This window comes from Danaus plexippus, chromosome 19, assembly GCF_018135715.1.
Source record: "Danaus plexippus chromosome 19, MEX_DaPlex, whole genome shotgun sequence".
NCBI lineage: Eukaryota > Metazoa > Arthropoda > Insecta > Lepidoptera > Nymphalidae > Danaus > Danaus plexippus.
The window spans coordinates 2,276,688-2,290,033 of NC_083549.1; the positions used below are offsets into that span (position 1 = coordinate 2,276,688).

General features: G+C 43.4%; 2 protein-coding genes across 2 annotated transcripts; one reads left to right on the forward strand and one right to left on the reverse strand.

Annotated features, from left to right (window-relative positions):
* The first annotated feature begins 3,726 nt into the window (after nucleotides 1-3,726).
* On the forward strand, nucleotides 3,727-5,141 carry LOC133319398 (uncharacterized). Its single transcript, XM_061523623.1, has 5 exons — nucleotides 3,727-3,866; nucleotides 3,997-4,224; nucleotides 4,278-4,374; nucleotides 4,446-4,620; nucleotides 4,672-5,141. The coding sequence occupies exons 1-5, from the start codon at nucleotides 3,727-3,729 to the stop codon at nucleotides 5,139-5,141; spliced, it is 1,110 nt and encodes a 369-aa protein (XP_061379607.1).
* A 6,342-nt stretch (nucleotides 5,142-11,483) lies between these two features.
* LOC116768142 (integumentary mucin C.1-like) lies at nucleotides 11,484-13,214 on the reverse strand. The gene is made up of 3 exons (XM_061523676.1): nucleotides 13,094-13,214; nucleotides 12,210-12,997; nucleotides 11,484-11,650 (listed from the first exon to the last, which is right to left on the reverse strand). The coding sequence occupies exons 1-3, from the start codon at nucleotides 13,098-13,100 to the stop codon at nucleotides 11,567-11,569; spliced, it is 879 nt and encodes a 292-aa protein (XP_061379660.1). The 5' UTR covers nucleotides 13,101-13,214; the 3' UTR covers nucleotides 11,484-11,566.
* Nucleotides 13,215-13,346: the final 132 nt, after the last annotated feature.

Genomic DNA, 13,346 nt, shown 5'->3' on the forward strand with positions numbered 1-13,346 from the left:
CTCGTTGAGGATCTCCACGAACCAGTCGGCCAACTCGCCCAGGGCCAGGGCCAGGACACGTCCGGGGACGCCGTCCGGCCCAGGGGCGGTTTTCTTGGCTTTGAGCGGCCGCAGAGACTCCTCGAGTTCCTCCAGAGAGACGGGCGGAATAAATTCCACCCGGTCCGGCCCGCGTGAAGTGCCAGCCTCCGCTAGCATCGAGTGCGCCGTCTCCGCAGGGAATAAGGCACTCACGACGCTTCGCAGAAGCTCCGGCTCCAGACTCTCCGTGACCGGGGCCGTCTGGGCCCGGATCTTATTCCGGGCACCGAGATACGGACGCCCCCACGGGTCATTGTCCAGACGCGCAAGCAACTCCTCGCGAGCCGACTCCTTCGACCTGCAGATTGCGAGCTGAAGCCCGCTCTTCGCTCCGTTGAAGGCGTCACGAAACCGACTTTCGACGGCTTCGTTACGAGGGTGCCGCCTCCGTTGTCGGATATACTGGCGTCTCGCCACCGCGCAAGCCGCACGCAGCTGCGCGATCTCTGACGTCCACCAGTACACCTGGCGTCTGGGGGAGCGTTGCGCGACGCGAGGCATCGCAGCATCGCAAATCCGCCACAGGCTGTGGCGAAATTTGCGCGCCTCCCCATCCACCGAAACGGGCTGCTCCACTCGCATCGTCCAAGCTTGGACGATCGACGCCTCCACCGCCATGTCCCTGTCGAGCTCGGTCAGGGACCACCGTGGGAACGCCGAAGCGTTCCCGACGGGTCGGCGGCGGAACGAAGAGCCATCCTGTGGGGCCAACTCGAACCTGATGAAGAAGTGGTCCGACAGCGTCTCAACCTCATCCAGGACTCGCCAGTCACGTACACGCGTTGCAACCGCAGGAGCAGCGAACGAAAGGTCCACTATGGATTCGCCCTGCGGTCGTACGCACGTGACTGCTCTGCCCCGGTTGAGGAGGGATAGGCCAGCCGCTGCAGCCCACTCCTCCACCACCTCCCCGCGAGCGTCCGTAGCGGGCGATTGCCACACCGTACTGTGGGCATTAAAGTCACCGAGGACAATTGCTTGTCTCGGCGACGCACGTCTTACCTCAGCCCCGACCTCGTCGAGGAGTCTTTCGATCTCCACGACGGGCTTCCTCGGAGCGAGGTAGACGCCCACAAGTATGAAGTCGCCCCACTGAGCCACGACATACCCTTCTCCCCTTCTGATGACAGAGAGAGGAGAAGAGGAGCGCGCACCCGGTGAGATGACTACCGCCACAGACTGCTCCGCATCACATACCCAATTCGAGCGATCGGGCACGTAATACGGCTCGCAGAGAACTGCCACATCGATGGACCACTCCACCATGGACTGCAAGCAAAGGTCTTGCGGTCCAGGGGAATGGTTCAGGTTCGCCTGGAGGAACCTTATGGTTGTGCAAGCCATTACACTTCCATGGGCACCTCCAGCGCGGCAGATTTAGAGGGCGGGGGGACCGAGGATTTTCCGGGCCCCTTACCCTTCCTACGCTTCGGTGGGTGGCACTGTTTGCCCCCCACCATGTGATTGGAGGCGACTCCCGCCTCCGCACAGATCGGACACTTCGCGTCCGACGTGCAGGCCTCAGCGATGTGTCCTTCACCGCCGCAACGGAAGCACAGACGGCTGCGGTCGGTTTTGGACGGACATCTGAGGCCCGCATGTCCCACCTCCAGGCACCGGTAGCATCGCATAGGGCGTGGCTCCAGCGGCGTCACCCGTGCCGAGCTCCAGCCGACCAAAAGGCGGCCGGCTTCGGCTAGGCACTTGGCAACCTCCACTGGGCACCTCACCCAAGCAGCCCCGGTGCTGAAGGACCCGCGGGAGCGGATCGGCCCTACCCGTATTTGCTCGACAGAGCAATTGCCCTGCCGGGCGACCGCAGCGAGGACGTCCTCCTTAGTGACGGAGTCGTCCAAACCGGTGATTCGCAGTTCCCCGCTTTTCACCGGTCTGGCGACTTTCACCTCAGGGACGAGCTCCCGGAGTTTTTGCGCCAGGAGGTCGGCTTTCGCCTCCCCCGCGCTCTCCGGCAGCTCGAACATGCGGGCTCCCGTCACCGTCTTCTTGCAGACGAGACCCATCGGCAGTCCTAGCTCTGCCAGGTTGAGTCCCGCCCGCGCCGTTTTGAGGACGTCCTCGTACGTCCTTTCTGAATCCCGCGGCAGCGTAATTACCACAGCAGGATTCTTCACGCTCTTGAGGCTCCTCTTCTTCTTCTTCTTTTCCTTCTTCTTCTCCTTGGCCGGCTTCTTCGCCTTCGGCCCCTCTTGGGGTGGGGCTGCTGGCGGGCCAGTCTTCTTCTTTCCCTTCTTCTTTACCACCTCCGTCCATGTCTTGTCCATGGATGGAGGCGGCGGGGGCAGAGGTCTCGTCATCTTCTCCTGTTCTCTTGTGGCACCGTTCTTTTTCCTGCTCGCCACTCTGCCTGCCGACTCAGCCACAGCAGCCGACGCAGGCGCTGGGGGTGGCCTCTTGTCCGCCGCTAGGGGCGGCCTCAGGCGCTTTTCGGGGAGCAGCCGGTCTGCGATCCCCTGGAGCTTCGCGTCCATCATGGCACCTAGGTCCCTCATGAGGGACCCGCGAAGCTCCTCCTCGCTCTTCCCATCTCGTGCTGGTTTCGGGGCAGTGGCGAGCAGGTCCATGTCTGCCCGCAAGCGGGCCTGCCCCTCTCTCAGGAGCCCCAGCTCCTTCTCCAGCAGCGAGCTCTTCTTCCTTTCTTCCTCTAGCCGGGCTCGAAGAATTTCATTCTCCTCGCCGCTGGTCCGCTGCAGGAGAACTTCCTTCGCCTCCCCCAGGAGTGCCGCCGATGTCTTCAAGGCCCTGACGTATCCGCCCTTCAAGTTCTTAGACTTGAGGGCTACTTCGACTATAGAGCTCAGGGCCCTCTCCATCTCCTTCGCGAGGCACGAGGCCGGCATCGTCTTCACTGACGACAGGGCCACCTCGACCCGGCGCGTCGACCTCGCCACCGTATCCTCCTCCGAGTTCGACTCGCCTTCCTCCACTGCCCGTCCTCTCTTCACCGCAGTAGCGAAGGAGGACTTAGCACTTCCGCCGGACGAACTCCCGCCTGACTGTCGTCTGGTCGCTGGCCGCTTCCGAAAAAGCGCCAGGCTCGTCGGCGTACCGGCAATGAAGGCGGAGCGCGTCTCCTCCGTCTCCATTTCACTCCCACTCGTTGTACGCGGGCTTCTTCTAACTGCTCCTCCCGCCTCACTCTTGGACGCTAGTGGCTGGCGCGCCACTGTTCGCACCGCCGACGCGTCTACGGGCTCCTCGTCGGAACTCACCACCATCACTTTATCCACTTTGTTTGCTGTTCGATGTCCTTTTTTCAAGCCAGGTCCCGTGCCCACTGCACCTCGTCCCAGAGAGTCCTTAGAAGAAGGACTCCCGAAGCGGTTGTTGCCCCCCAGAATACGAGGGGCAGACCGGCGAACCGGTGAGGGATTCTCCAGCCGCGGCGCGGCTGGTACCCTCCTGGGGTAGATCGTTTTTGCAACTCGCTTTCATATTCAAAAACTTCTCCGATGACCTACATCGTCGTCCCGCCTCGGGGGCGGGAACCCCTTGGTCGCTCGGTGGCTGAGATACCCCCCAGCCGCTCCCGGAGAAGCATCCCCTAGCCGCGCCCCGCAACTAGGAGAATTTGGGGATTTTTTATAGAGGTTTACTCCTCGCAGCTGACGCCCCCGTGTCCTCTCAATGAGGGTTACGGTCTGGCCGGCGGGTAGTCTAGAGGACCGCCCACCGCCCGATCCCACGTCCCCGGGGTCCCCTGATACAGGGGAGCTGGGGAGCGGGTTGTGCCGAGAGCAGACGAATCCACTCGGCAACGTCACGAAGTGACAGATCCGGTATCCCCGGGGTCTCCTGATACAGGAGAGCTGGGGAACCGAAAAACGGCACGCCAAAAATGGCACGCCCTCACCACCACTACACTACACTACACACATATATACATACAAATACCAGGTCCGCGATCAACCGCACCAGTCCCGCTAGCGAGACCATTGCCGAGAGACCGCGGAACCTGGCAATCGGAAAGAATGCTTCCCGATCCTCCATTCATACTCACCTCTTGGATACCACGTCGCCGGAGTCCCCTGCTGCAGAGGAGCTGACGAGTGGTATTGCCGCCGAGTGTCCTGCGTCCCCAGAGTTCCTGCGAACAAAATTAGGAGAGCAGGAAGCCAGCGCACCGTAGGTGCACCCGCGCCTCCACCTTGCATACGAGCAAGGGCCCTATCCCACAGGCAGGTGTGCCAGGAGAGTCCTGAGGCCCCGCTCACACACACACACACCATACCCAGCCAGCCGAGAGTCCGAAGACCACAAGGCCAGCCCCCTTTCGTGAGTCCCACGATCCAACCCCACATTCACTCAAACTCACGCACGCACACACATGCACGCGCACATTCAAGCTCCCCAAGGGAGTCCCATGTAGACCGACCGCGAGACTTCCTCCCCCCGGGCTACCGGAATTCCTGCTCCCGAACGAAACGCCGCGCGAACGCAACTTCACGCCCGGTGTTGAGCGAGAGGGTGGTCCTGCCCCGGACGAGCCAGCCCATTGCGAGCCACAGTCCGAAGACCGCAGCTAGGCTCTACCACTCCTTGTTCCCACGTCCCCGGAGTCCCCTGATACAGAGGAGCTGGGGAGCGAGATAGTGCCGAGAGCAGAACGAGTCCACTCGGCAGAACGAAGGATCCTGCCCCCGAAATCCCCTTTTCAGAGGACAGGGGAGCAAGATGACCGACACACCGAGACCGGCACGCCAGCCCCTTCGCACAGATTCCGAGAAGGAGCCCTAGCCCACGGATGGGGGTCCTCGGGCCCCTCTCCCACACACACGCCGGCCAGCCCAGAGTCTAACGACCACAAGGCCGGCCCGCACTCACCGGCCAGGCCATACGGCCACACGACCGCGCCGCCCCTAAAGTCCCACGATCCAATTGCGCAGGCTCCGACAACGAAACCCACGCATCCGGACCATGAGACTATCCCCCCCCCTGCGGATATTAGCCGCCGAAGAAAGACGCCTGCTATGCAAACATCGTTCTCCGTCGTTGCCCAGATTGCACCAAGCCCGGCTGCTACCCTTCCCCCCGGACCGTAATCCGTGAGGGACCGGTAACAACCAGGCGCTCGAGGAGGTTTCCGCGTCGCTGGCTACCCCTGAATCAGCTTGTCTTAATCTCGATCCAAGTTTTCGCTGACAATTTTTTTTTATTTTAGTGTAAGTTAAACATATATCGGTTTTGTTTCCGTTCATTCTTATAATAATATTTATTATAGTTCATTGAGCTTAATTAACTGTTACAAGTTATTTGTGTCACGAATTTATATACAACGAGTGCAAACAAACTCGGTAGGTAGTCAATCATACGACATAAGGTATACCGAATCTTGAGAGCTCACTTTTATAAAATTTGTTGTATGTTCAACGATATTTTATATTAAATAAAATATAAACATATATATAATCGTCTGGAGTAAACTATACATTATATAAAAATATATTATATTACACCAACGAGCTGTAACTCATATATTTTCTATACATGTGCAACTAAACAATGTTTTGTCTAACTTGTAATAGTTTAAATATTTACCGCAAAATCTTTTAAAATTTTTATATGAAAATAAATTATTGCGTTTTTCTTACTATGGAAGTTTATTTCTCATTCCATCAAAAACCATTAAAATCCTTCAAAATGTTCCCACGATGTAATCTGGATAAAGTAAACGAAAAGAGATAAGCTTTTTGTAATATTTTTTAATTTTCTTATTATTGTGGAAATGACCGCTATTACTTTTTAATAAAGAACTTTCTAGAAGAACTTTCTATTTATCCAGCGATATGTATTCATGATATGACATTCGAATGATTTTTTTAAATGTTGAAGACGAGTTAAAAATATATATATTGAGAGTATAATATTACTTAATGAAAATAATAGTATTCAATGAAAGCATCGTGGTTTTGGTAAACACATTTATTTCCTTTTTTTGTGTAGTTATTTTCTGGGGAATTTGAATGACGAATATTATTTTATAAAAATAAGTAATCTCACACCTCTAGGGTTAAATTTACCCTCAACATGTCGCATAAATTATTTTCTATGACTATTCATCAAAAGTGACCAAAAATAAGTTTCTTAAAAATAATTTTTAAACCATCTATATGTTTGTTCTAAAAAAAATATTTATCACACAGTTTATTTTGTTTCCTCCATATACATATATCTTATTGTACAACTGTGCTTAAATTCTTATTTAGGTCAGATTGTATTCATTGGCATGGGGAGACTGGCGCCTGAGCGACGGGAGAAAAAGACTTGTCTGCGCACAGAACCAACGAATAGTCAGCTACACACAATCCAACAAAACACTCCTCTCAGAAATGCATATAACTCTTTAGTTACGTTACACGATGTTAAAAATAACTTTGTTTTTATTCATATACAATTTAGTCCTTATAAATGGCAGCATAAAAAGCAGTTCCGCGGACAGTATAAAGAAGTCGCTAGAGGAACACCAGGGCCATTTGTTAGTAAACAAAAGTAAAACAAACGCAGTGCCTCTGAAAATATCAAATGTGACGAAAGTTAAGTTTGTACCTCCAATCATTAAGAAGAAAAGTGAATTGAAAATTATCACGCCGGAAAAGTAAGTATTCTTATTGAAACTTTTCAATTATCTGGGTTTTATAAAGCAATTTGATTTCTCAAATCATAACTTGACTTGTAATAGACACATTATTTTTTTAACTATTATGCCAATTTGTATGTCCCCATTATTCTCAAAAGCTATAAATTAAATTTGAATTGAGGTTTTGCCTTTAAAAATGTTTTCCAAAGATGGTTTGAACATATAGTAGGATTATTTTTATTAAATCTGGGCCTGAAGACAATAAAACACTCAATAGTTTCATGTTTCAGACCAGACCACTTTGTACATATATATACACTTTATATACATAAATATTTCTAGTAATCCTATGAAATTAAAAATATGTATAAATTTTAAACCTTTTTATTAAACCTCTATAATAATTAAGAATATTTTTTTAAATGTTTTATGATATATTTTGCAATAAAATATAAAAACATCTATCATGAACAATAACATCTCTGTATTTTGAAACTTGTAGGTAGTTGTAATAAAACGTAATTTAGACATTCACATTCTTCTTTTCATTCTTTTTTTCATTCATTCTTCTTAAAATAAACTAAAATTCTATAGTACCTTTAATTCCATAAGCTTGCGTAATGCTCTTTTAACCTACTGGATACTCCGCTAAATTGTTTTTGACATTTAATAACAATTCGTTTGTATTATAGCTAACTAGCTTTTGCCCGCGACTTTGACTGCGTCAGTTTTACAATTAGAAATGTGAATCTGACGGGGCGAACTCTATTCCGCCTCAGAGACCTTAAAAATGCATATTCCGGATTTTATGAATTTATTGATTTTCTATTTCTCGGTAACATAGGATAAAAAGTAACCCATATACGTCGCCCAGTTCTAAACTACTTCGCTACTTATTTAAATTAATAATAAATCGTGTAACTAAGACGACTTTCTAACTAAACGTATTAATCAAGTTCATGATAGTAGATATGTTTAAAGCTATTTTTTTAAATTAATTGATTTTTTTCTAATACATTTTCTATATAACAAAATATCTGGATACCTAACTGTGTTTATTGCACATTTAGCAAAGGCTTTATGCGTTTCCGCTTCGAGTTATATATTTTTTTAAACTTAGCGAAAAATGTAGTGCCCTATGTATTTAAATCAAGATATACCGTTGCCCACATAGTAAGTAATGTTTAATAGAAATTGAAATTAATAAAAAAAAATTGAACAACTTCACGTCACGTGTCCCTACAAAGTGAAAGTTGCATTAAAATCTGTATAGTCATTCCAATTTTATATATTTTCAAACACGGCCCTTCATTGCGTAAACCAACAACGTAGAATCCCTAACTTGTACTGACCACCTTTCTTGGATGGCAAATAAATGGGTTTAAGCCTTTTCTTACAATTTAAAGAGGCCCTTTATAGTTGATACAGTCTATTAGTTTTGGTTATAAAAAAAATTATGTTACGTAATAATACATATAATAATTATTTTGAATAATATTCACAACAAGAACATGTTAATTTTTTTTCCTTGGATATTTTTCTTTCTACCCTTCATTTGCTAAGGACCTTCTAATTCTAAAGATCCTTTAGTTAATGTTAAACTCTCTTTATTTTCACCTCACTCTGTTATCGACTTGTTAATGACTGTCATTGTCTTTTTAAATAATGTCATAACTAGAATCATAGCCAGATCAGCGGATAAGCCATCAATTACTTGATTGTTAGCTCTCGTCATGTCAATAAAAATCAGTTTATTAAAATGTGCAGCGGTCACTGTTCATAGAAAGTAGACGGTAGTGTTGACGCATTACGGGCCGTTACTAAACTCTTTAGTTCCTTGAAAATCCATGTCAGTATGTGCAAAATTCTCCACAATACAATATTTCAAGATCTGTTGCATAAACTTACCATAAGAACTTTTACAGTATGAAAACTACAAAGCACGTACAACTTTGATCTTGATATGATTTACTCTAATAGATTTTGGTTCTTTTTTTTTTAGTAATACATAATTTTATTTATGAAAGTCTCATATTTTCCTTGGAAATAGAGTATTCAAATTCATTCACAAACTTATTATAGTCAGTGAGGCTCTTCTCGTGTAGCACATCCATTTCCAAGGGCGTTTACCAACGATATAATTAAAAATCAACTTCAAAATCTCTGAAATATTAAATGGCATAATTATTGAGACTATTAATTCCGAGTTTTTTTCAATACATATAAATTTTTTCTTTACCAGATTCTGTTGCAACGTGGTTATTTTAATAAAACTTTCTCCAACGTATTACAGTAATCTCGGATACAATTTTATTATAAAAACTATATTCCTTTCAGTTTCGTGTTGTTTCTTTCATAAAATCAACGACACAAAGTATGTTGTTTTCTTAACGACTCATTAGTACTTAGAAAACATTGTGATCACTTCATATAAAATTTGTAAAGTATAAATTTATTAGAGCTTAGAAAATATATAATATTTTTATCAGATATATCTATAATTTAATAATGTTCTCAGGAGCGATGGCTATCAAATGGGTTTATCATATGTATATAAATGTATAAATTATGTTAAAAAATTATAAAATCAGTTTTTCATTAAACAAAATTTTACGTTGTTTTGTAGAAGTCGTTAGAGATATGTTGTCGCCGTGCATTAACTAAGAGCAAATAAGCAATTATTCTTTTATATTTCCATAAATGTATCGTAGCCGGAGTATTTCCTTTACTTGTGTTACATGACATTGCTATTTGCCAAAATTTTGTAATCCCAAAATATATAAAATAAACTGACTATATATAATAATAGAAATATTTGAATTATATATATATATATATAATTCAAATATTTCTTTACCTTAGAAGCTTTATTTTTTCTCTCCTTCAAAGGTTGTCCCGAGAATATTGTTGCACGTTTATGAACTCATACAAAAATTACAGTTATGGACAAATCAATTGTCTCCCAATAAAATGGTACTAATATAATCACTAAACCTTCAAATCAAATCGTCTCGTGACAATATGTTTATTAAAATACTATGTACCTACTACCTAGGTTACACTGGAAATGGTTAGAAAATAAAAAACGGCTTAATATAGAAAGTTGCCAATACTTTTATTGTTTTTCGAAGTAATCTCCTCTCTACATATCGTCGCATTTGTTGGAACCATCGAGAAAAGCAATGGGGCTATTCTTACTTACAGCTCCCCTCTATGGCGTTATCGTAAGCTTTCACCGCATCTTCAGGGCCAGTAAAGCGGATACCTCTAATTTTATCTTTAGTTCTTTGAAATAAATAAAAGTCATAGGCACCAGGTCAGGTGCAGACCTCCGCCATACTGTGGCGGATGACTAATTATTTCGACATCTGGCATTGTCAAATATTGACCAGTCCGTTTTGCTAAGTGCGTTAAAATATTATCGTGGTGATGGACGATCCTCCTTCGAGGACGATGCTTTCAACTTTTTTCCAACACAACAGGCCAACGGAAATTGACATACCAGTCTGCAGTAACTGTCTTTCCATCTTCTAGCACAACTATCGCAAAACTACCTTTCCGACCAAACAATGAGGCAATGATGTTTTTTCCTTGACTTCTTCCTGACTTTTCCTTAGTTGGCCGAGCTAATTGTCTTTCGGTTTCGGGTTCGTAGCAATATATCTTACTTTCATCATTGCTCAAATGTTGTATTTGACGATGTCAAATACAGCATTTCGGTCATCGCCATTGAACTTATCTAACATTTAGTGACACCAGTCCATGCGAAGGTGTTTGTGGTCGTCGGTTAAAGTATGGGGAATCCATCTGGTACAAAGTTTCCTGACGCCTAAATGTTTGTGTAATTTTTTAAACTTGACTACTAATGCCTACGCTCGACAGTATGTGCTGATGGGTCACTCTCTTATCTTACTCTATCATTCGTCCCACAGCACTGATATTATCTTCAGTAGTTGCTGTTAATGGACGTCCCTCGCGCATATCATCATTGAGATTGCAACGTCCACGATTAAATTCGTTAAACTAATTTTAAACTGTGGCATGAGTTGGGGCTTCATTAAGAAATGCTAATCGAAGCCTATCATAGCTTTGCTGTCGAATAAGCCCACAACGAAGGTCATAATCACTCATTGACCGAAAATTTTCTCGCGTTATCTCTATTTTCATGTGTAACAAGAGTTTTAGATTTGCCGGTAATTCACAAAACCAAATGACAAATGAATGCAATGTACAACATTAGGTTACCAAAGAGTTCTAAATTTAAATTAAAAAAAAGTTTTCATTAGCAATGTTTGTACTGGCCAGTTCTTAACATTTTCAGTGTTAACAACGTATAATCAATCTTTACAAAGACACTAATATTAAAATAAGTTGGTCTATAAGTGACTGTTCTTTAGGTGGTCCTTATCAGCAAGGGTAGCTGATATATTATAATATTGATAACAATTTTATTAACAATTTTACTTTATATTCCAAATACCTTGATAAAGTTTAATAAAAAATAACAAGTTGTAGTAACAGTGTTCCGTAATAACAAACTAATATCATGAAAATAATTATAGGAATAACTAGTTGGTTAGAAGATTTTTTAACAGTTTTAATAAAACGAAATAATGCAAGAAAAATAATATAATAAATACCTCGCAAGTATACAATAAGCTTTAAAAGGTAAGAACATTAATTCATTATAATGAGGGGCAGTAAAAATTTATATAATTTGCTATTACAATAATTGAGAACTCTTAAAGTTTAAGGAGGTTTATGAAACTAAAGTATCTGATATCAAAGAAAACAAAAACAAACAAACTCATATTTTAAAAGTATAAATTTATTAAAATTATTGTAATTACTTTGAGGCATAATAAATAATTAAGTCGTGTGGCGTGTCTTTTAGAACCTTAAAAAATGTCTTCTACTCGCAGCATCCTTGTTGAAAGACTTAGCACAACCAGCATTGTTAGGCCAATCACAGACCTAGAAAAATACATTTTGTTTCAAATATTGTAACAGCCCTGAATAAAAAAAAAACTCCCGTGTTAAACTTGTAAGTGACGTGATTAAAATTTTAGTCAAACCGTGATGATCTCTGTAAAATTGTTTTAGCCAGAAACAACAATTAATTATATATAATTTTATCTTATTGACATTAACACGCATAGGAAATCATAGTTTACTATCACTACGATGTTTTTTATAGCTAATCTAATCAACTTGAAATAAAACATCTTTTAATAATAAAGCTCTGTATGTGAGTTCATTCAAAACAGATGTAATATGATAATGAGATTTAAGACTATCGCGAGTATTCATTTAAATAAAATTATTATATGTTTCGTGAATCACATTCGGTCTGCCCGTGATCACGGTTGCTACAAAGTAATTGAAACGTCGCAAGGATGTGGTTTTAAAAAATAATAAAATACGCCTAGTATAATCCTAAAAATATTAGTTTTATTTAGATTTGATATTGATGAGATATTCAAAATAGAATAGGTATTGAAGAGGAACACAAATATTATTTCAGATCTCTTACCTGTATAACTCTATTGAAGTGTAGAGTTGCAGGACATTGCCGTAGCACTAATCTTCCCCAAACGCAGTAGTAGAACAAATTACAATCCGACTCATGAGGTAGCAGCCAATGTATGTGTGGATTTACTGGGCAACCGTTTTCCAAAAAATCTGGTTCAGTCGGTGCCACTGTTGTTGTTGATGTCGGTACAGGTGTTGTCGTAGTTCTGGGGCTGCATTTGCGAGTCGTTGTGGTTATAGTAGTTGTGGGCGCAGGTGTAGTTGTGGTTGTTGTGGTTGTGGGTGCAGGTGTAGTTGTGGTGGTTGTGGTTGTGGGCGCAGGTGTAGTTGTGGTTGTAGTAGTTGTGGGTGCAGGTGTCGTTGTTGTTGTGGTCGTGGTTGTAGGTGCCGGCGTTGTGGTAGTTGTAGTAGTGGTTGTAGGTGCAGGCGTCGTAGTAGTAGTAGTAGTGGTAGTTGTTGTTGTCGTTGGTGCAGGAGTGGAAGGTGTTGTGGGCGATGGTGTAGTTGGTATAGGAGATGTGGTTTCCGGTGGAGGAAGAGTAGGTTCATTCCTGCCGGTACAGTCTACATTAGCTGGCCAATCACACTGCCATAAGTCGAGGTTGAACCAGAGACCAGCTGGACAGGACATTTCTACTGGTTTTCCAAAGGTACATTTGTAAAACTTTTCACAATCATCATGACGCAACAACTTCTCGATAGACCAGTCCTGTTCTTGTTCCGATGGGCACTCAGTGTCGAATATTTTATCCGCTGTTGCCGCAGTCAGCAACAGAAGTGTTATGAGGACTGAAAATTATTCAGATAAAATAAATAGTAATAATGATAATAAAATGTGTAGTTTCTGGATCTGTAGTTGTTGTTAATTTTAAAAGTTTAACTTACCTTGCATGTTTAAATTTTATAAGCCAATATCTATATTTTCACTTTGTAAGTATTATATATACGCGACCTGTCTAATCAAAAGCACAATCGTTAAGTGTCTACTATTCTTGCTAATTACAAAATCATTTCTTTATATCTGTTTTGATGTTTATCTTTCCTTATCTCTTACGTATAATTTTGTAGCTAAAATTATTAATTCACTAATTAATTAAAGAAAATTCTTGATTCAATATTTTATTGACAGGACATCTTT

Bases quoted from the DNA above. Each gene is read 5' to 3' on its own strand.
- LOC133319398 (XM_061523623.1), top strand. From the start codon at position 3,727: ATGAGGGTTACGGTCTGGCCGGCGGGTAGTCTAGAGGACCGCCCACCG. The intron at 4,375-4,445 runs GTGAGTCCCACG...CGCACATTCAAG, and splicing joins CACAAGGCCAGCCCCCTTTC to CTCCCCAAGGGAGTCCCATG. The intron at 4,621-4,671 runs GCTAGGCTCTAC...CCCCTGATACAG, and splicing joins GCCACAGTCCGAAGACCGCA to AGGAGCTGGGGAGCGAGATA.
- LOC116768142 (XM_061523676.1), bottom strand. The intron at 11,651-12,209 runs GTAAGAGATCTG...GTATTTTTCTAG, and splicing joins ACTTCAATAGAGTTATACAG to GTCTGTGATTGGCCTAACAA.